At 35.3% G+C, this 23,772-nt stretch overlaps 1 protein-coding gene across 1 annotated transcript in view; it reads left to right on the top strand.

Moving 5' to 3' along the window:
* arfgef2 (ARF guanine nucleotide exchange factor 2) overlaps window positions 1-23,772 on the top strand; it is a 66,827-nt gene that overhangs the window by 38,476 nt on the left and 4,579 nt on the right. Inside the window, exons 22-38 of the mRNA XM_087306882.2 lie at window positions 484-628; window positions 743-839; window positions 919-959; window positions 5,168-5,337; window positions 5,927-6,078; window positions 7,127-7,299; window positions 7,407-7,567; window positions 7,642-7,772; window positions 7,871-8,000; window positions 10,119-10,254; window positions 10,472-10,610; window positions 13,766-13,823; window positions 14,072-14,186; window positions 17,255-17,394; window positions 19,588-19,759; window positions 19,861-19,999; window positions 22,470-22,587. Of these exons, the coding sequence (XP_087163008.1) occupies window positions 484-628; window positions 743-839; window positions 919-959; window positions 5,168-5,337; window positions 5,927-6,078; window positions 7,127-7,299; window positions 7,407-7,567; window positions 7,642-7,772; window positions 7,871-8,000; window positions 10,119-10,254; window positions 10,472-10,610; window positions 13,766-13,823; window positions 14,072-14,186; window positions 17,255-17,394; window positions 19,588-19,759; window positions 19,861-19,999; window positions 22,470-22,587 (2,217 nt within the window). The remainder of the gene's footprint in view (window positions 1-483; window positions 629-742; window positions 840-918; window positions 960-5,167; window positions 5,338-5,926; window positions 6,079-7,126; window positions 7,300-7,406; window positions 7,568-7,641; window positions 7,773-7,870; window positions 8,001-10,118; window positions 10,255-10,471; window positions 10,611-13,765; window positions 13,824-14,071; window positions 14,187-17,254; window positions 17,395-19,587; window positions 19,760-19,860; window positions 20,000-22,469; window positions 22,588-23,772) is intronic.

Below are 23,772 nucleotides of genomic sequence, written 5' to 3'. Positions count from 1 at the left end.
AAATTATCAGAAACAGAATGATGAAAAGCATAAACATTGGTCCATGATGAGATGCATTGGAAAGCAGAAATTCGAATCCTTCACCTGATTACCCTAACTTGCCTAATTAACCTAGTTAAGCCTTTAAATGTCACTTTAAGCTTAAAACTGCTATCTTGAAAAATATCTAGTAAAATTTACTGTCATCCTGGGAAAGATAAAAAAAATCAGTAATTAGAAATAAGTTATCAAAACTATTATGTTAAGAAATGTATTAAGTCTTAAATCTTTTTAGATGAGTCCAGGGAAAAAATATAAAATAATTAATTTAACAGGGGGGCTAATAATTCTGACCTCAACTATATAATATACACATAATTAGAAGTAGACTTAACCAAACTTGTATTTGCTTCCAATAATCTCCACTGGCAGCCACTGACCAGTGTTCTTCTCCAGCACATCTGAAGCAGCACTCATCTACCTGCTCTTCTTTGCTCTGTGTAGATTCTACGGTGTATCAGTCAGCTGGAGCTGGCTCAGTTGATTGGCACAGGGGTGAAGATGCGTATCTCCGGTGTGGTCCGGGACCAGGGAGGCGGCATAAAGGGCTTCCCATCAGGCGGAGAGGAATTCATGCCCCTCGGCTTAGGTCAGCCATTGTTCGACTGCAGTAAATAGGTCGCGGCTGGAGCCCAGGTGCTCAGTCTGTTTAATGTTTTAAGTGTTCTTCATGGCACAAAACTATATTATTGCTGTCCTGCAGGTACTCTGGTTGGAGGTCCAGACAAGCGTCAGATGGCTCATATCCAGGAGTCAGTAGGGGAGACCAGCTCTCAGAGTGTTGTGGTGGCTGTGGACAGGTGCATTGAAAACACCGGACAATAAACACACTGCGTACACTCTCCTGTCTGACCTTCTGTCTCTGTTTTTTTGTTCCAGAATCTTCACTGGATCCACCAGGCTTGACGGAAATGCAATCGGTAAGGGTTTTAGTTTTGCTTATTTTTAATTTAAGATTATAATGTATTTTAAAAACTTGGAACTTTTATATGATTGAGAACTTTGACATTTTATTTGATCAAAAGTGCTGTGAATCACTGATGTTGTGAATAGAACTGTCCAGTTAAAAAACAACAAGTTAAAATTTTAAACGCAATTAAAAGGATAGTTTACACAAAACTGAAAAACATTTACACATTTGTTTTTATAAGTTTTAAATTTTTCAATAATTACCAAGAAACACAACAACAATAAAAAATAAGCATCATAATACAAACAAAACAATGGTACAAAGACCCGGAAGGGACATGATGGTGGGGAAAAAATGGGTGGGAGAAAAAACCCCCAGAGTGATAGGAAAATTAATATTTTTAAAGCTTTTGCGTTATCGTGCAAACAGAGTTAAGTGTAACGCGTTCCACAGTAACTTGTTACTATAATCTAATTACATTTTTGAGGAACGCAGTAATGTAACAAATGACATTTTACATGTGTGTAATTTGATTACAGTTACTAAAGTCAATATAATTGCATAACTTGCATTACAAATATAATATTTAGGAGAAACAAATGCTTTTTTCACGTTTTTGCTGCCTCGTCTGCTAATAATCATGCGCTTTTAAATTGCTGGAGAACGCCAGCTGAAATAGCTGCTGTCGAGATCAGTGGCTTCTTCAAGTGGAAATACAGATGATTAAGGTCATAATCAAAATAAACAGAAATTAAATTAAGACATATGGAATATGCCGATATGGAGTATGCTGACATTATTGTAGTGTAGTAAAGACATGTAAATGCCACAATTAATCTATTTCCGTCATGTACGATTTTCGCTGCATTTTGAGACAGGATAGTCTATATACACACAGTTGTCTGACACTATTCTCTGCACCTACCGAGTTAGTGAAGGACCACAGACTCCAGCAGTTCGTACTCGCATGCAATATCTTGTTTGTCACAAGTGGCATAAATGAAATGTTCCTGAATGAAAGTGAAAGTGCCAAACTGCAGTTAAAGTCAACAAATTAAAAATGAAATGGCTAAAATTACATGAATCGGTGGAAAATGTGGATAGCACAGTGACGCAATGATCATTCATTCATTCATTTTCTTGTCGGCTTAGTCCCTTTATTAATCCAGGGTCGCCACAGCGGAATGAACCGCCAACTTATCCAGCAAGTTTTTACGCAGAGGATGCCCTTCAAGCCGCAACCTATCCCTGGGAAATGACAAAATAATGTTCATCAAAATATGTGCTATAACATGTAAACCAGGATTATGAAAGAAACATTTAAAAAGCAACTTATGTAAACACTTTAATCATATTATTGTCTTATTCAGATTAAGGCAAATAATTCGATTACTAATGTTCATGTAAAATCTAATAAATAAATAAAAAACACAAAGAGGACTTTATTGTTCACCAGTGCTGCAGAGGAGAGAGTAAATGCTTGCGGTTTGATTTATAGCTCAGTTCAATTTATTGCAGTCAAACTTGGAAAATTATCAGGTCAGCTTTCTTAAGAATTCGTAAACAGTTTTTAGAGAGGCAATTTAGAAAATTTTATGTGCGCAAACATCTGGAGTAACCTTGTTTGTTTTGAAAACAACAGAGCTACTGTCACTCAGAGGAGTTTAGCTCTGTTATTAATGTTACTTGTCAATTCACATGAAATCATATATGTGTAGGCTGATTATGTGGAAGCTAAAACTTTTTACTTCTGCTTATTTTGAAATGAGTAAGTAGGTTCTTGGTTTTTGTGGTATTTACTGAGAAACGAACAAGATCAACTGCATTCCTAACGTATATTTAACACCATGAGTAATGGAAAATGCAGTCAAGTTGTATGCTTTTAGTCACCATGTGATCCTCTTTACTATAGAGGTTGAGGTTAGCTTTCATTCATTCTGTCCATTTGATTAAAAGTACAAGACTTATTATAGTTGCTGTTCTGGCTGATTTGTTTTAAAAGCTCTAGTATGTTTTCCGAAAGATTAAAGTCATCATGAAATGTAAAATTTGTGTCTCCTATTTCTCTGTATCTGAGGAAAATGTGTGTATAAAGGAGACACAAATACAACATTTTTAATACTACACTGGAAAACCCAACAGTCAACTTTATCAAATTAAATGAGTGTAGTTAATCAAAATTGACGGAAAATTAATTTTACTAATTTGAAAAGAGTTTTGAACTCAGTGTTAAAGGTAATGAGTTAATTAAATACCTCATTGCTTAAACTGAAATGGAGTAAGTTCAGAGTACTCACAATACTCAAAAACTCAAATGGTTTGTTGCAATTGTTTTCCTCAAACAGTTTGATTTGCCTTATCTTATTGGGTTTTACAGTACTCAGTTGGTTTGAGTTCTCTTCATTTATTGGGTTTTACGCCGCTCTAATTGCTTCGTTTACTCAAATGGATTAAGTTCACAGTACTCATTAGGATTCGTTTTTAAACTTAAATGGCTTGTTGCAATCAGTTTCCTCATGGTTTGAGTTACCTTAACTTTTTGGGTTTTACAGTGTAGACTTTTACAGCATACATACAGAATATTAACTGTAGGCAGTTTTAGCATTAAGTAGATTTTAACTTTAACATGCTATTTCTATTTAATTTGTCCTTTTGACTGAGATGATAATAATAATAAATCATTGTTTATCATTTTTTAATTATTTGTATTATTTTTAGGGGGTTTTACCTTTATTGTTGGGACAGTGGAGATTTACAGACAGGAAAGTATGGGGATGGGGAGCAGAGATATGGGGCAGGATCGTCAAAGGACCTTGAGCTGGGAATCAAACTCAGGTCGCCGCGAGCCCCTGAATGCTGTGTGTCGACTCACTAGCCATTAGGCTATTGGCCCCACTAATACATACTTTTGAAAACAAGCAGTTATATCAGAAAACCGCAAATAAATCTACCAGTCTTTACCTAGAAATTCCGTAATAAAATAAATAGAAATAAAAAATGTTTAAAACAAATATCAGGACCCAAAGCACACCGCCAAAACATCAATAAAGTGGCTTCACAACAACTCTGTGAATGTCCGTGAGTGGCCCAGTCAGAGCCCAGAACTAAATCCTATTGATCATCTCTGGGCAGAAATTCCGTACAAAAAATATTTAAAACCAATATCATGCAGGACAGTTCGATTCCTCATGTTATTATATTACACAAATATGAATCAGTGGCACTAAGGGAATTTGGGGGAACCATCATGTGTTTTTCAAAGGTCAAGAATTGACTACAGACAGCAGTGCACCATTCCAATTAAATGCTTTCTCCGATTATCTACAAACGCTGTAATGTACTTCACATGTTCTGTTTCTATATTCCAAATGCATTAGTGCTCATGTTTCCTCTTGTATTGAGTCTGCAGCCTAAAAGCCATTGTTATAGCCAATGATTAAATAAAAGCCACATTTAAAGGGGTATTCCACCCAAAATTTACATTTTGCCATGATTTACTCAACTTCCACTTGTTCCAAACCTGTTTGCATTTCCATCGAACATGAAAGAATATTTCCTAAAGAGGGTTGGGGGTGTAAAACAGCAAGTGACTTTCATAGTATGTTTTTGTTTCTACTATGGATGAGTGGCTGTTTTTTTTTTCGTAACATTCTTCAGAATATGTTTTTTTTTTGTTCAACAGAAGAAAGTTTACAACCACTTGAGCATAAATACATGATGAACAAACGTCTTTTTTGGGTGAACTCACCCTTTGAAATGTTTTTACTTCCTTCATCCGTGTAATATGTACACACTCGGTTCAATGACGGAGCTTCTCTTTCAGAAAACACAATGGGCCTATTTGGTTAAGAAATCATGTAAGATATCTCGGCTCAAACCATGTTAACAACATCATGAACTATTTTTAAGAGAGTAGTTGCAGTAATTACAACATGTCTCGCTTGTAGGTGTATGACTGTATGAAAATGATCTGTTTGGGTGGATGTTGTTTATGCAGTCAGTTTATTATGCTGTCTGACAATCAGGAGACTGCCACACAAAATGTCCCTCAGGACTGACTCACTCACACACACTTGGATTTACTTTCAAACTTCCTGCAAACAGATACTCTGGTAAACCCAATGTGCTCTGCCACTAGACGGTGAGCTTGTAAGTAATGTGTTTGATGGTCAAATATGAGAGGTTTGTGTTAACTGTGACCGCTGCTTTGGTTTGCAGTGGACTTTGTGCGATGGCTGTGTGCCGTCTCAATGGACGAACTGGCCTCTGCTCACCAGCCCCGCATGTTCAGTCTGCAGAAGATCGTGGAGATCTCGTACTACAACATGAACCGCATCCGCCTGCAGTGGTCACGCATTTGGCAGGTCATCGGAGATCATTTCAACAAGGTCTGTGACCTAAAGCTTTTTGCAATTGAATAAAGTCACACAATCCGGAAATTCCACATAAAGATTTCAAAATGTTGATTTCACAATAATTGTGCGATTGCTACACTCTTGACAACTGACTGACAATTGGCTGACTTTTACCTGTGAATTTCACATGAAAATGACTGCACCTTAACCCTTGTTGCATTCTCATGGCCGTTTTAGCCGTTTTCATTGGAATTTTTGTGCTCATTTTGTCTGTTTATGTAAACAGCACACATTTAGCTTAATGTGACCTCAGGAGCTGAGTCAGTTGGCATTTCTGTGTGGAGTTTGCGTGTTTTCCCTGTGTTCGCGTGTGTTTTCTCCGGGTGCTCTGTTAAGAAGGGCATATCTTGGATTTATTATATATTTATATGTTGGATATATATATATATATATATATATATATATATATATATATATATATATATATATATATATATATATATATATATTAATTTTTATTTTTTTGATACAGATGTTTTTGTCATGAACCATGGTTTTGATACAATTTAGATTTGATTAATCAGTCCAACCCGCTGATTGTGTTTTATTTCTGTTTCGGCAGGTTGGTTGTAACCCGAATGAAGATGTGGCCATCTTTGCTGTGGACTCCCTGCGACAACTTTCTATGAAGTTTTTAGAGAAAGGAGAACTGGCCAATTTCCGCTTCCAAAAGGACTTTTTAAGGCCATTCGAGCACATCGTGAAGAAGAACAGGTGAGGAGAGGGGAATTAGAAATGGGATTGATTGAAGTGAAAAGAAAATGATGCAATCTGATGCAGCCTACAGGAAACAAGCTCAATTTCAATACTTAGATACTTAGAGTGAAGCATATAAAATACTTTCTGCCATCGCAGGTTATTATGCGGAGGGAATTATAAGTAGGGCATTTGTTGGTTGTTTACCCCAAAATGTGTCAAAATGGAATAGGGCTGCACTGTTGTTATTTTTTTGCCCCACATGCTTTGCTGTATTGTGTTTCTGTACAATTTAGCCTAGATTTGGTTCTAAATATCAGTATGGTTGTAAAATAATAATAATAATAATAGCAATTTCTACTCGTTAACAAAATTAACACACAACTAAAATGACTGTGGGGAGAAATCAGCATTTAAGAAAGCTCTGATGGAGGTGTGGATGTTTAAACAAGAAATTGTGCAATACACATTATGCTATAGATGGCTTTAAGAGGATGTTAGCGGGGTCTAAAAAGTATTTTAGAGTTGATAAGTCAATTTATAAAAAATTTATTAAAAAGATTTAAAATGCAAATTTACAATGTATTAAATTATTTAATTCATTTATTATTAAATTGCTAAAGTTGCTAAATCTGCAAATATTATATAAATCTGCTGGATATTATTGGACATTTGACATTATGCTGCTTTGTTTACTGCGCTTACCAAGGAAACGCTGTTATTCCTGCTGTTGCAGGTGCCCCCTGCTGGATCAGAGTGTTTATTCAGTATATGAATAGTGTTTAGTTTAGGATAAGTTTCTTACAATTAGTATTTAGTAAATCTACTGTACCGGTTGAAACATAAAGTTGCAATTAGGTCTTAAAAGATATGGAAAGAGTCTTAAAAATAGTCTTAAAAGGTATTGAATGTCACTCTGATTTCTGTAAAGGTAAGCAGCTCCAAAGTATTATTTTGCAAAACCTCTGTTTGACATACTGTGTGGAAAGATGGGTGTGAAAGAATAAAGAAGTGTGTTTTTCTAGAATGTTTTTGCATTTACATTAAACTCCTCATGTGTTATCAGGTCGCCCACTATCCGGGACATGGTGATACGTTGTGTGGCCCAGATGGTCAACTCTCAGGCTGCTAATATTCGCTCTGGCTGGAAAAACATCTTCTCTGTGTTTCATCAAGCAGCGTCAGATCATGATGAGAACATTGTGGATCTTGCATTTCAGACCACAGGGCACATTGTTAGTAAGTACCCACAATTCCACTTCTCTCTCTTTTTTTTTCTTAACTACTATCTGATCCATCATTCAAAAAAAGCAACATCCTAATATCTATTCTTTGTTTCTTCATAGTGAACACATTTCAGCAGCATTTTGCAGCTGCCATTGACTCCTTCCAGGATGCAGTGAAGTGTTTGTCGGAGTTTGTTTGTAACGCTGCGTTTCCTGACACCAGTATGGAAGCCATTCGGCTAATTCGCCACTGTGCTAAATATGTGTCTGAAAGGCCGCAGGTGAGTGTCAGTCTTAGATGCTCATAATGATTAGGCTTTAAATGCTATATTTAAATTACTCTTTTGCTTTTCAGGCCCTGAGGGAGTACACTAGTGATGACATGAACGTGGCCCCTGGTGACCGGGTTTGGGTGCGAGGCTGGTTCCCCATCCTGTTTGAGCTTTCCTGCATCATCAATCGCTGCAAACTTGATGTCAGGACCAGGTGAATCTCCGTCATCAGTCATGCTGCTGATGTCACTTCTGTACAAAGGTTTAATGAATTGGCTGTTTGGAGCTGGAATGTTTGTTCGTGTGTTTCAGGGGTCTGACCGTCATGTTTGAGATCATGAAGAGTTACGGACACACCTTTGAAAAGCACTGGTGGCATGATCTCTTTCGGATCATCTTCAGAATATTCGACAACATGAAGCTCCCTGAGCAGCAGACTGAAGTGAGTGGTTATTACAACATTGACATGATTGACATTATCAGTTTCCGAGGGATTATATTGGTTTATTCTAAATGCTTGTGCTTTTTTAACAAGAAGTAGTTATATAAACTCAGAATTGATAAGCAGGCAGATGTGAGTTCGTACCTAACAATTCAGAAGTGTGATATATGAATTAAAAATTGAGAAAATAAGATCAAAATTATACATTTTTTGCTTTTGGTGGAAAAATGCTTTTAATACATTTCTACAAGGGTGTTAGTAGTGATAAGTAATGCCTAAATCAATTAAAGCAGTGTTTTTCAACCATGCTCCTGAAGGACCACCAACACTGCATGTTTTGGATGTCATCTTTGTCTGTCACTCCCATTATAGGTCTTTCAGTCTCTGCTAATAATCTGGTGATCTGAATCAGGTGTGCTTGTTTAAGGAGACATGGGCTGTGTCCAAAATCGCACTCTTCCACGCTATATAGTACGCTAAAAAAAAAGAACGCGAACAGAGTATTATGTCTGAATTCATAAATTTTGAAAATCAGTATGCGAGAAGTGCCCGCATGACCTACTAGTTCCGGCGAGATTCTGTAGTGTGCATCCAATGCATGCTGCACTATCCCATGATGCCCTCCCGCAGGTAGGTCACGTGATCGTGACAAAATGGTGGATGTAGTACGTTCGAGTTCCATTCACACTGCGCACATTCATACTGTATAAAACGTACCTTTTCTAATGGCCAAGTAGTACATTTAAATTTAAATGCAGTACCTACTGAGTATTAGGCGCTTTTGGACACAGCCATGGAAAATGTGCAGAGTTGGTGGTCCTCCAAGAATGTGGTTGAGAAACACTGAAATAAAGGCAAATCTCCTATGTCAGCATAAAAAAAAAGTATAGTATTGTGTACTTAAAGTCACTTAAATCAACAGTTTATTGGTTAATCGCAATCATATTTGCCATTTAAACTGCAATTTTAGATCGATCTATTCTTAGTTTACATTAAATGCTGTTTTACAAGAGTTCCAGACAATTTTGCAGTGGATTGGATATAATTCTCTTAGTTATAGTGCTGTTATTAGGTTAAACATGACTAATACGAAGTAAAAACGTGCGTTAACAATTTTGTGTGTACTCTTTATGTTTAATTATAACGTCCCTGTATATATATATGTGTGTATAAAATGCTTAATATATGGAACAAAATATTATTATATCTGTTAATATTTAAGTATATACATGTCTATGTGTGCAGATCTCCTGAATTATTAGCCCCCCTTTACATGCTTTTCTCCAATTTGGTAAACGAAAAGATTATTATCAACACATTTCTAATTTTAATAATTAATTTCTAATAACTAATTTCTTTTCTTTGCTATGATGACAGTGCATAATATTTTACTAGATATTTTTCAAAATACTAGTATTCAGCCGTGGTCACACTGGACTTTTTGCCCCATAGACTTCTATTCATACGCACGTGAATGCATCAGACTGGAAATGCAACAAGTTTTGCTGCATTGTGAAATTTACACTTGGTGAACTCTGGCCTGTGAAATTGCATTATGTGAGTGCGTGAGACCAATTGAAAATCAAGACATGATCTCTCTGGACAGAAATTTAAAACATGGAGCCATCGCTAGGTTTTTTTTTTCTTTTTTAATGTCTGATCATCTTATGTAGGCTCCTTTTCACAGTGCCATACAACAGAATTTTGCACACACAAACTCTAGTGTGACCGCAGCATAACAGTGGTTACAATCGAAAAACAATATTGCTTAAAGGGGCTAATAATATTGACCTTAAAATGGTTGAAAAAAATGTAAAACTGCTTTTTTTCTTGACAAAATAAAACAAATAGGACTTTCTGCTGAAGAGAAAATATAGGAAATACTGTGAAAATTTTCTTTCTCTATTAAAACAGAATTTGGGAAATATATGAAAAAATAAATAAATTCACAGGAAAGCTAATATATTTGACTTCAACTGTATATTATAGAAATACAAATGTCTTATTTTTTATGCGATTTGTCACAAACAATCATTAATTTGCTCAAGAGTTGCAAATGACATATTTACAAAATGTGCGTGTTTAAAAGTTATTAAAAGATATTTTGTTCTTGGATAGAAAACAGAGTGGATGACGACGACATGTAACCACGCTCTCTACGCCATCTGCGATGTGTTCACGCAGTTCTACGAGCCTCTCAGTGAAGTGCTACTGGCGGACATTTTTGCGCAGCTGCAGTGGTGCGTCAAACAAGGTGGGAATCTTGCTGTTGCTCTAATCACAAGGGAGAGTTTAGGCATTTTTAAGATCTCCTCTGCTACTCACTTCATTCCAGATGGACGTTTCGAACTCGACGCCTACACGTGTCACATTTGTGGAAACATATTGGCCCAGTGGGTGGCAGTGTTTTAAATCAGCAGGGTGTGGTAATACAGAGAAAGTGTTATTGAGAGCTCCTCTTCTGTCCTCAGATAATGAGCAGCTGGCACGCTCGGGCACGAACTGTCTGGAGAACCTGGTGATCCTGAACGGGGAGAAGTTCAGTCCGGAGGTGTGGGACGTCACCTGCTCCTGCATGCTGGACATCTTCCAGACCACCAGCCCTCATGCGTATGACCACCATCTGCTTCAATGACACTTAAACACCTTCTGTCTGGATCATGTGTTTTGATGAGATGTCAATCTGTTTAAATAGAATAATAATTATATAGCACAAAATATTATCTACCGTACTTTATGGACAGTGAAGCACACCTGGTTGCAATTTGCACTGGGTCAAAACTACACTATTGAAAGGGAGCGAAAAACAAAACAGTGTAGCCTGTGTTTAGAATTAATTACAAGGGCTATTCTTAATCTATGCATAAAGCCTTATAAACAAGATTAAACAGGGCCTCATGAACAATCATAACAATAGTAATTATATTAAACATCATTTTATCTACAGTATGTAAAGGAATGGTTCCCTCAAGCCATCCTACATGTGTTTGACTTGTCAGACAAACACAGTCAAAGTAGTAAAAAAAAAAAAAAAATATATATATATATATATATATATATATATTTATTTATTTATTTATTTATTTATTTTTTTTTTTTTTAAGGGTTTTTAATCTTTATTTTATAGAACAGTATAGTGGAGACAGGAAAGTGTGGGGATCAAAGAGGGAGGGAAAGGATCGGCTAAGTACCTCCAGCCGGGAATCAAACTTGGGTCACTGTGAGCACCTTGGTGATATGTCTATGTACTAACCACTAGGCTATAGGGTATATGCAGAATAATGTGAAAGGACTTTTCATTTTGCAGTAACGTGGGTCAAGCGCTTCTGTTGAACTATATGCAGTTACAAAATTGGCATATTTAAGATTTGTTTTCTCTAAAAATTCAACGGTCTTCACTACATGATTGATATACGATATAAAGTGGGTGTCAGAATGTACAAGAACCACTGCATTAAATAAAAATTTTATGTCATTAAAATGTCTTTAAAATATGAACTTTTATTTTACCCCAGTATATTCAATGAAGTTTCTGTGCTAGCCTGCTAATCCCAACGGGTAGTTTTACGCTTGAACAACTAAATGAACACTAAAGTTTATTTAGCTGATTGTATTTTAATTATATTACAACATCGATGCTGTAAAATGAACCGTATGAAATTGAAAAAGTCACATTAACTGTTCAGCGGATGTTTATCAGTATGGGAAGAAACACTCGCTGTGCATATACCCAATTGGTGCAAACATAGTTTTAAATTTTATCCAGGCTATTCTATGCTGTATAATGGTGGTGGATAGTTTTGTTTTATTAAAGCTACTGAAATTGAATGAAAAGTTGATAATTTAAAAATCTAAAATATTTTTGGTACAAAAACACATTGATCATCTTCATAAGACACAATAACCGCATGGTGGTATATTGGTTAGGTTTACGAACAATTTACGCACTTTATTAAGCTTAAAAGCCAACACCATTATAGCACATGGAAGAGCTAGGATGAAAATAAAAACCACTCCAACTGTGTTCATCTAAAAATTTGTCTTGGTAATTTTTTGGGTGAACTATTCATTTAAGATATGGTTGGTATTGTGCTGCATCTTGTGCTCTTTTCACTGTTTAAAGTGACAGAGTTGCTATTTAAACATAAAAAGCTTTATAAAAAGTTCACAGTAACAACTTGGTTGTGTATATGTACTAATGCTTTATCCTCCATGACCATATTCTGCACCTTTTATTTATTTATTTCATATCTGCTATAGCATGTATAGTTAGTATATATAGTTTATTTAGCCAAATATTCTAGTTAATAGTGAATATGTGTTCCCCACGATTACACATAATAAATAATATATGTAAAGCACAATCTGTTTAAAATGCAAATCATTTTTTACCTCTAGAAAAGGTCAAATTACAAGGATTTAACAAATGTAATACTTATATAGGGAAAGCATGTAGAGTAGTGTAATATTTGTATATACAAACATTCCCTAGAAATGAGGTCAATCCCATTTTAACAAACACCATCTGTTTAATTTACATTTGTTTTAGCAACTGTATGTGCATCTAATTGTTATATTTAATGTGTGTGTGTAACTTATTTTTGTTCATATCCAGAAAATAAGCAAGCATACATTTAAATATACAGTTTTTGCATGTTATGACAATTCAACAAATCAAATGTCATTTACAAAGGATTATGCATGCATTAAAAGTATTAAAGTCCCCTTCATTTAAAATAAAACATCTTTAGATGTTTGTTTCAGTCCAGCTTCAAAGCAGTGACAACATTCGCGTTTAGAAAAAAACTGATATCAACCTTCTAGGCTTGCAGTTTGTCACTTCCGCCTAAATCAGGGGTGTCAAACTCAATTCCTGGAGGGCCGAAGCCCTGCACAGTTTAGTTCCAACCCTGCTCCAACACACTTACCTGTAGGTTTCAAACAAGCCTGAAGGACTCAATTAGTTTGATCAGGTGTGTTTAATTAGGGTTGGAACTAAACTGTGCAGAGCTGCGGCCCTTTTGGAACTGAGTTTGACACCCGTGGCCTAAATGGATCAAAATTTTTATCATGTCTGCCCATACTGCAGTTTCTCTTCAAATCTTGACCAATCAAATGCTCTCTAGTGTCTGACATGTCCCGCCTCCTTTAAGATGCTTTTCATTTGATTTTCAATTGATGCGCTTGAGCTCAGTCACTCTCACTTGCAGAGCTGTGATAAAAACAAAACGTTATTGGCTGTTTTTTAAGGGGAGGAGCTAATCCATGTCCTACCCTCTCGTCATTTTTTTCAGTTGCGATTATATCGAATATTGAATAGAAATGCACATTTAAAAGCAATTTACGGGACCTTTAAATGTATTTTCTTATAAGGCATTATACAGTCAGGCTTCATAGATGTTACCCTGAACATTTATAAATATTCTCAGCATGAATTTAATTCTGCTTGCTAAACAGCAAATCATTCGAATTCAATAGGAAATAAAAACAACAAAAATAAATGTAAATTGCAAGTTGCAAGCTGTTTTGACATATTAGTATTTTTTATTATTTCTAGTTAAATAAAAGATCTCCCTAAATAAGTGTCCCTGTCAGATTTGCCAGTACATATCCAAACTCTGACACATATCCAAAACTGACATTTGTTACCACAACATGACCTACAGATATTGAAACTGGCACATTTGAACAGACTGTTTTTCAAGCTCCTGTAGCTCTGCTTGTGAAATGCTCTCTCAGTTTGTTTCTGTCTGTGCTCTTAACAGCTTGCTGACATGGAGACCAGCTGGACAGGAAGAGGAGGTGGGAGAAGGGAAACACATGGTGAGATTGCAATAACATAAATAAATATAAATATAAAATATAAATAAAATATTGCAAATGCACACACACACACACACAAATAAAAAGCCACCAACATGCAGTTCAAAGTTTTATTCTGTTATATGTTGTTGTTGTTTCTCGCCTTGGCGCGCACACTCACAAACACCAGACTTTGCTTGATATTTATAGTAGGCATTTGCATATCAGGCTCTGATTTTCATATTCATCTGTGTGTCTGTGTGTTGTAGGATGTTGAGGTGGATTCCCAGTCACAGAGCAGCTTTGAGAGAACTCTGTCAGAGAGAGGCCACAGTCAAATGTCCACCGCCAGCGATGAAACATGGAAAGGAAAGTCCCACACCAGTATGTACTGCTTTTATTATGTAAAGCCGTTAAAAAGGGGCTTTTTTTCTCCTTAAAGTGACAGTGACGACAAAAGATGTTACAAAAAATCAAATGATTAGGCTGTACTTTTACATTTGATATATGTAAGAATATTGAAAAAGGTTTTTTGATATTAAGAAATGTTTGAGACACAATTGTATTAGGATGATTTCTGCAGAATGATGTGTTGAAAGTTCGGATTCATAGTGTAAAAGCTTTGATAAAATATTTGTTTTGAATTGTATTATTATTTCACAATATTACTCTAATGTATTTTAATCAAATAAATGTAGCATAAGAGATAAAAAATGTAGTAATATAAAATTTGGTAATGAGAATTTAGATCTATTGCTCAAAGACTATATACTGCTGTCTAACAGGTTTTAATTATTTTAGGCATAGCTGAATAATAAAAATTCAGTTCAGGGAAATAGCATACCGTACGCATCAAAGACCATTGTTTCCTTGTTCTCGTGTAAAGCCCACCAGTGTAAAATCCTGGTGAATAACAGGCCAATATAAACCAAAACCATAATGTGATGTTGCCCATGGGATCATTAATATGCAATCCACAGCTTCCATTCGAGTCTTATTAAGTCAAGTCATTTCATTTGACGGCCATCTTTGAAATTCCTCTCAGGCATTTCGTCTGAATGGGGAAGCATCAAAATTTTCCAAAACCGTTTGCCAAGCTTACAATTACATTACACAATTGGAATCACCAATAAAAATTTAACAACAAACGTCTCATAAGTTTCATTTCTAAATGTCTGAATCAAACAAAATCTGCATGTTTTCAGGTTGTCCAAGCTAATGCGCTTGCGCACTCAAAAGGAACGAGATCACGACACCAACCTCATTTATGGCTGTTTTACACATTATCGTCCTCTGGGTAATGATCGCCTGAAGTAATCCACAACTTAGTCTTGATGGCGAATCTCCTGCAGAAATGATAGCAACTCTTTGTTTACAAGTTTGTGGGTGTTTGAGTAGTTGCTGTTATGTAATGTGCGTTTGACAGGACAGACTGTGTCTTGCGTTCGTTTTATACAGATTACAAGACCAAAAAATGTGTTTTTTTTTTAAGTGCACTTGGTACATTTTAAAGCAGAGATTTCAAGCTTTATTTGGATATATTTCTTATGTCTGTAAAGCCAGTATTCGTTGAGATTCCAGCATGTTTGTTGACCACCAAATTGTCGTTTAAAAAAAAAAAAATTCTGGTCCGAGCTTTCTGTCAGTCTATAGCAATTGATGATGGGCTCTTGTACTAGTAGGCTTCATTCTCCATATTGACGTTACACTTTTCCCCATTCAAAACCAATACGAGTGAAACGTCTTGTATATTTTATAGTCTTAGATTATACTCACTATGTATGTGGGACTCTTATTGTGAAAACGGGACAGTTATGCAGTAATATAGGTAATATTAAACACAGAGATCGTATCACAGCTTGTTCAAAATACTAAATATGCGAAAGAAAGATTATCAATTTATTCAGTGCACTCATTAAGAGTCATAAGACCTGTTTAACTGTTTTGTTATTTAAAGTGTATATTGTGAACATTTCTGTGTTTTAATAAGGCAACAGGTACATTAACACTGACACATTTGACACATCACACTGCCGAATCAGCATTTAATGCAAGTTTATGCATTGTCATTTCTCTCATCTCTTACAAAATACAACTCAAAATACATCTCTGTCAGTGACTTTTGTTGGGTAGAATTTTAATAGAATTATAATTTTTTATCTACAACACAACTCTCTCAAGCTCTTCTCCACTTCACCTGAATATTTTTTCACTACTGAACCCTCATGTAATTCAGAGTATATCACACAGTCTCTCTCTCTCTGTGTGCTTGCAGAACAGGGAGGGAGCACAGACTGGAATCACATGAGCAGTGTTAGAGCAGAGCTCATCAATATTAATGACCCTTCCGAATATGGTCAATAACGAGCTTTTCATTCTAAGGGGAATTTCTGTGGTTATCTCTTGGCTTCTGGATATTTTTTTCCACTTACTTAAGCCATGTGCCTACTGTTTAGAAATCAGAAAACAATTGTTGTGATCACTGATATCACCTGTGTGATAGTGAACATATAATCACCTAACCTCTTTAGGATAAGAAAAATTACATTTAACCTCAACTATATGTAATATTTTGTATGCCTCATTTTGTTTCTCCTAACCCATTACTTGGGGTGTACTTTTTTTTCTCACCATGATCCCAAATTGTTTAGTTAGATTGATTCTAGTTTTCTAGTAAATCAGATTTGCACAAATACCTTATTGTATAGGTAAATATTCATTTTAAAGAGAAATGGATATTTTTTGAGAAATCTGTAAGGGTGTACTTGTTATTATGCCGGACATTGTATATTTTTTCAAGAAAAAGGAGCCTTAATTTCTCCACAACATCATTTCTTTTTTTAAAAGAGTATTTGTTGTACCAATGTAACCGAAAAAAAAAATCCACAGAGAAACACCCTTATGACTTCACTGGTGTCCCAGTTTTCTGCAGAAAACTTCACCACACACCTCGCCTACATGAAGTATAAAGAAGTCTGAAAATCTGCCCGAACCACATAATCTATTAGAGTTTCCACTAACAGCCACATTTGTCTTTGAACTTTGTCATCTTCCTCTTTTTACATCGTCATGAAACTAAAATCACATTTAAATAACAGACATTTGAAACTGCTAATAAAACTTGGAAAAAAAAAAAAAAACATATGTCTGGATTTAGTTTATTAGTAGTTTATTGAAATGTAGAAAGTGGGCATTGTAAACTAAACGAAGATTGGTCAGAATGCAGGTTTGCGGTTAGTTGAGAGGATATTTCATTCCCCTAAACATGATGCTAAAAAACTACAATTGGTCCTTGGCCAATGAAATCAGCAATAGAAGCCAACTTTCTTTATGTTTGGTTATGTGAGAAATTGGTTTACATGTTTGTGTGACCAGAGTTGCTGTTTCTGTTTGAAGTTTTCTTATGCTTTTGTGACTTTTAACAAGTTACTCTCTTAAATGTTCTGATTTAGGGGTTTCGGACCACAGGCTGTTTGCAGGGCTGCTTATAAAGTGTGTCGTACAGCTGGAGTTGATTCAGACAATAGACAACATTGTATTCTACCCTGCTACCAGCAAGAGAGAAGATGCTGAGAACATGGCCGCTGCTCAGGTGAGTTCACTGTAGAAAATAAACTCTATTTTACGCTCTGCTTCATAAGTTACAATTGATAATTGATGTTGATGTTGATGTTGAAAATACAACTAATAAGCAGCACAGACAAAGGGCTCTCATGGTGTTGACAAAATAAAGAGTGGTGCTTAAACCATCACTGTGTTTTGGAGAAAAACGACAAGCAATTGCTTGGTTATGTCCAAAGTATGCTTAGATTTTTAGCGTACACTATAGCTTGTTTTTATTAGTCTTGTGCTAAACATTTTCATAATCTATACATTTAAAAACTAATAATTTTTTGCTTTTGGGGCAAGTTAAACCTTGCCATAATTACTGGATTATATAGCCTAACAGCCTAATATTTAATTAAAGGAAACAAAGGCATAATATCTAAACAGTAATGGCAAGGAAGGCTTTGATCATGTGATCACTGCAATCACCAGATGACCTGTAGATGCAATTTTAAAATATTTTTTTTCCAAATAGCCTAAAGTCCACCTTATGTGAGCGCAAATCCTGTTTAGCAGATAAGATTTAGCGAATTTAAAAGGTAATGGAAACAGCAACTGAAGCACATGACACAAATTTAATCATCAGAACCAGAGGCAGTTCTAGGATTTCATCTTTAGGAGGGATCAGCACTCGCTACTGTTGCTTATAATGCTGAATGTTTACATTTAACATTATAAACATTATATATATATATATATATATATATATATATATATATATATATATATATATATATATATATATATATATATATATATATATATATATATATATATATATATAAATACTGCTGAAGTCAGAATTATAAGCCCCCCCTTTGATATATTTTTTTTCTTTTCAAATATTTTCCAAATAATGTTTAACAGAGCAAGGACATGTTCACAGCATGCCTGATAATATTTTTTGGAGAAAGTCTTATTTGTTTTATTTTAGCTAGAATAAAAGCAGTTTTATTTTTTAAAGCCTTTTTAAGGTCAATATTCTTATAAAATAACTTGCATACTTACCCTATCCTGCCTAGTTAACCTACTTAACCTAAAACTTAAAGCTGAATACTAGTATCTTGAAAAATATCTTGTAAAATATTATGTACTGTAAATCAGTTATTAGAAATGAATTATTAAAACTTATTTTTAGAAATGTGTTGAAAAAAATCTTCTCTCTGTTAAACAGAAATTGGGGGAAAAATAAACAGGGGGGCTAATAATTTTATTTTTTTTTGTAAGTGCATGAAGTTTATCCACATTGCATCAACACTAGAAACAACACTACGCTTACTACAATACAACAAATTGTCTGAGATGGCAAAAATAATGGATGCCATTATTGATGAGTGCATGTGCAAGGGGATGAAGAGATACCTGCCACTCATTACCTACAAATTAATATGATTACAAACACTCATAAGTAGGCCCACATGGAATCTGCGTGCACAGAAATCTGCAGATTTCCACAGATTTTTTGCCCATCATCGAGTCTATGTATTTACTTGTGTAAATGTGTGTTAATTTTTATTTATTCAGTTTTTTAAATTAGTTTCACAAATATTATTGTGATATAATAATAGTAATATGAAAATGACGATTTATTTACAAAACATTTTTGTATTTTGCCGTCTGTTTCGCAACATGTGGAGATCGTCACATCACCTTCCCGTGTTTGTCGCAAATTACATGACATCACCCAGATGAAGAAGCTTGGCTTAACGCGCCCCGGCCCTAGCCAATCGCGTGGATCGAGCCCATCGTTGTTAATAGTTGGAGGAAATTTTATATATTTATGCTTTTTTGGAGTCAAATACTTTGGACAACGCTTGAACAAAATTTAAAACCTCGAAAAAACGCCATTAATACCTTTTAATACTTATTAAGACACCCTTTATAATTTCCCTAAAATCATTCCCCACAAATCTGCAGATTTTTTTTATCAAATTCTCTGTAGAAAAGCTAAAAATGTCCGCAGAGTCCATCTGGCCCTACTCATTAGTCAAAGTGGCAAAGGACGAATTGTTCTAGCGTGCACATTTCCAGCAGCACCTTTATTCATGCACACAATCATATAGATTGTACTTCGAAAGGATGTGCTTTCGACTGTTAGAGAAAATAAGCATACATCTAGCTGCATGGCATGCTAATAGTTTAAGTGGCTTTTGTTTCCTCTCTGCCTGTTTGCCAACAGCGAGATGCACTTGAGCAGGCAGAAGAGGGAGAGGCGGAGGTGGATCAGGGCATGTACAGACACCTGTCATCCCAGCACCTCTTCAAACTGCTCGACTGCCTCCTCGAGTCCCACAGGTTTGCCAAGGACTTCAACTCCAACAATGAGCAGCGCACGGCCCTCTGGAGAGCAGGTCTGCGCCCTTTTATTTCCTCGTCTGGCTTGTGGTAATGCTGTCATTTATGAGACTGTGTTTTTTTTATTGTGCGTGTCTTTTATTAATCTGGCGTGCAGGCTTTAAGGGGAAGTCAAAACCGAATCTTCTGAAGCAGGAGACCAGCAGTCTGGCCTGCAGTCTAAGGATCCTCTTTCGCATGTACTCCGACACGCAGCTGCGAGACTCCTGGCCAGACATCCAGACACGTCTGCTGCAGTGAGTGCAGCGTCAGCTTCATTCATTAATCACGCCTGCTCTCCAAGCTCAGCACAAACACCACTGCTTTTAAACAACACATTTTTCGGATGCACCTATTATTTGGACTGGAGGGGGTAAAATGGTGTTTTTGTTGAAAGGAATGAAATGAGTAAAGTAGTGAAATGGGGAAAAACAACAGCAAGAATGAGAATCATGAAGATAACGGTAACACTTCTCATAAAGGAACTGTCATGGTGCCTATATATAAACATTAAGTGAAGTATGTCATGCATCCTTATGACATTAGGTGCCATTAAGTGTCATTAGCTTATTTATGTCATTTTAAATGCAAAGACATCATTGTTGAGATGTCTGTTTCATGACAACTTGACTTTAACAAGGCAACATAACTTGTAATATAATGTCATGTGGCCATTCTAATTGTAATTAATTTTTTGGCTGAACAAAATGAGCTTTTCGTTAACATATAACATCAGTGAAATTGTCAATACTCTGTCAAAGAAGTTTATAACAGCATCATTAATATTAATGACATTCTAATAACCAATTCAATGTGTGCCACTGTAACTGAGGTCAAGAAAAACATTAATAATAACACTGTTAAAAAATTCATGATACTCTTGTAAAGGCATTCTGACTGTCATGTTTATGACAGATTTATGACAAGTTATTATGTCTTGATAATGTCAAGTTTCATGACAAAGACAAGTTGTGATATATTTAGTTTAGTCAAGTTGTCATAACAGGTACATCTTTAACAATAGCTCTGTTTACATCCACCTATTTTTATGCGCATTTTGGATATGCGTCTAAAAAAGCGGTTTATGGAAGCACCAAGATGCGCATAAATTTTGAAAATGTGCATTAAAAACATATGCGCATAACTGAGTAGGATGAACTCTTTATCCAAAAGAAAAGATGTGCATAAATTCCAGTATGCGCTTTAAAAAAAAAATCATGTGTTTTTTGTTATAAGAGATCATGTGATGATAAAAATGTGTGTGAATGGACAAACCAGCAGGCTGGGCACATTGTAAAACATCTGAAATGTTGTTTTGGTCATTCTAAAACGCCTTAACCATTTCAGTATTAGTGTTATTATTTTATTTATTACCTCTAAATTGTCAAGAGCGTCTGTATTCCGCATCTCACTTCTCAAATGCCACCGCACGTTCGTTGCGTATCTGCATTTGTCTTTCGAGACGCAAGTCATTAATTAAATAAGGAAAAGAGTCACGCAGCTTCTCCTACCACTGCAAATTCTGTTTTTACATTTGATATTTGGCGCCAGATAATCAGGACGTGACCATTTTGTTCTCTTTGATTCGTTGGATGGAAACGCTGCTTTATTCGCACGTCTTTTATGCGATATTCCTGATTTGCGCATAAATTTAAGTTGCATCTTTGGATGGAAACATAGCTATTGTCACTTTTGCATTTTAAATGACATAGTACTTGGTGAATGACACCTTTCATAAGCATGCATAAAATCTCATTCATATTAATGAAATGTCAAGTAAAGTGTCAACAAGTAACAATAACAGATAACAAGAGTAGTTTTTATTTGGTATGGGTTTGAGTAAAATGTACAGTTTTGTTTTATTCTGTAATGGTCTGATAATATTAAATCAGAATTATAAATAAAAATAATGTTATTTAAAGCATTTTTGCAGAAAATGAATTTGAAAATCAGGATTATTCCTCCAAATTTTGATTTCTTATCTCGTCTGAAGTAGACACTTGGGTGTTTTGTAGTCTAATAATGAAATAAACATGTCTGAAAGATACCATAATATTTTGACCAATTTTTGGCCAGTTATTTTTAACACTTTTATTTTGAAATTGAGAGAAAAGTCACAAGTGGTTAACAGAAAAAAAATATACCTGTTATTCAAAAATCTTTAGAATCCAGGAGTCTGGATCAGGGTGAGGCCAAGCTGGGGCGCTCACTCTAGTCCCCCAGCTAAATAAAAAATTCAACCAAGACAAATGATTACGATTGGCAATGGAAATTCTGGAAATGCAACCAGCAGAACCTGGAAAAAAAAAAAGAAAAAAGAAACCAGGAATCTTCGAGCGGTCTCCTAAAATTTTCCATAGCAATATATCATGCTCATAACGTTATTAATTACGTCAAGCTGTAGTTTGTCATTTCCTGAGCTCTTTACAGCCGGATTATTGTCTGTAAATCTTTTTGTTTATCGACTGACAAAAATAGTTCTTAAATGATGACATCAAATATTTGTTCATTTTTAGTTATAATTACGCCTCTGTCACTATGAACATTATGTGTTATGCTCATGACTGTAATATGAACTAATTAGATGACTCTCACAGATGCATTAGTAACTGTTTTATGTAAAACAATGAGGAATGAGTCACGTAATCAAGCTCTCAGATTTACATGTGCAGTGCTGTTTTGCTCTGTGACTAACTGTGTGTGTGTGTGTGTGTGTGTGTGTTTCAGTGTGTGCAGTGAAGCCCTGGCGTACTTCATCAGTCTGACCTCAGAGAGTCATCGTGAAGCGTGGACGAGTCTCCTGCTGCTGCTGCTCACCCGCACACTCCGACTGCCTGATGATAAAGTAAATAACACACAGACGTCAACACACCCTCACACTCAACCACAAACACTCAACCTTTTGGCCTCGGCTGACAATGGAGATTTATTACTAGCCATGACGTGACTTTTTTTTATTTGTGTCCAATAATAATTCTTCCATTTACACTTAAATTTGCATTTAATCACTTGGCAGGACACCTTTATTCTAAGTGACTCGCAAATGAAGCCGATAAAAGTAAACAAGGCAACAAAAGAACAACAGTATGCAAATAATATGGTGATTGCCAGTTAAGTTCTCAGGGGCCATTTACACTTGTGCCTTTTTGTTTTCAAAGTTGTTAAAAAGTTTTGTTATGGTTATGCCTCACATACACACTACTCTGGAGATTTTCACTACTATTGAGTTTTTCTGAAACACTGTAAATATGGAAGTCTGGAGGAAAGGCTGTTTTAAAATTGAAACTCACTAGTGTAAACAGCCTCAGTTTCTCTGAATTTAAAGTTTACAGTAATGTGTTTGAGTAAAACCCTTTTTTTTTTTGCTTTATTCTGTAAACTACTGATTATATTTCTTCCACAGTTAAAATAAAAATGTTGTCATTTTGAGCATTGTATATAGAAAATATGAGATTTAAATATGAAAATAGAAATGTAATGACATTCCTCCAGATACAGATTTATCTCTTTTTTGCAGTTAAACCATTGGTATTTTTTTGTCTAAAAATGAATATTAACATGGCAAAAATTAATATACACCTTTATTGAATACCAGCCAGTGTGGCTAGTAGTTTTTTAACTCAACATTTTCACTCAACATTTTCACTTGCCACAATTTAGTAAATATATATTTATATGCATTTATTTGTTTTTGGCATGCTAAAATTACTTGATTTAGATTGTGGAGGTCTCCACATGAGACCTCATTCATTTCACTTTTTGTGTGTTGTATATGAACTTGCTCAGAGCAAATGGGCTGTAGTTTCATAGCGTGGCATTGCATTTAGTTTTTGTTTCACAGGATTTTTCAGGACTCGATACTAGGGATTTACCAATTTTTTACAAGTAAATAATGTCTTAGCTACAAAATTAAAATAATTAGAATTTTTCAAAACAGGCAAAATAAAGCTGTATACATTCACTTTTTATTCAACAAAATCTTTCTTAAAAAAAAAAAAAAAATTGACATTTTAAGAAGAATTCTTCTTAC

Source organism: Danio rerio, chromosome 23, assembly GCF_052040795.2.
Source record: "Danio rerio strain M-AB ecotype USA chromosome 23, GRCz13ab, whole genome shotgun sequence".
Taxonomy (NCBI): domain Eukaryota; kingdom Metazoa; phylum Chordata; class Actinopteri; order Cypriniformes; family Danionidae; genus Danio; species Danio rerio.
The sequence above is the reverse complement of the archived record's forward strand: the minus strand, read 5'-3'. Positions and strand labels throughout refer to the sequence as shown.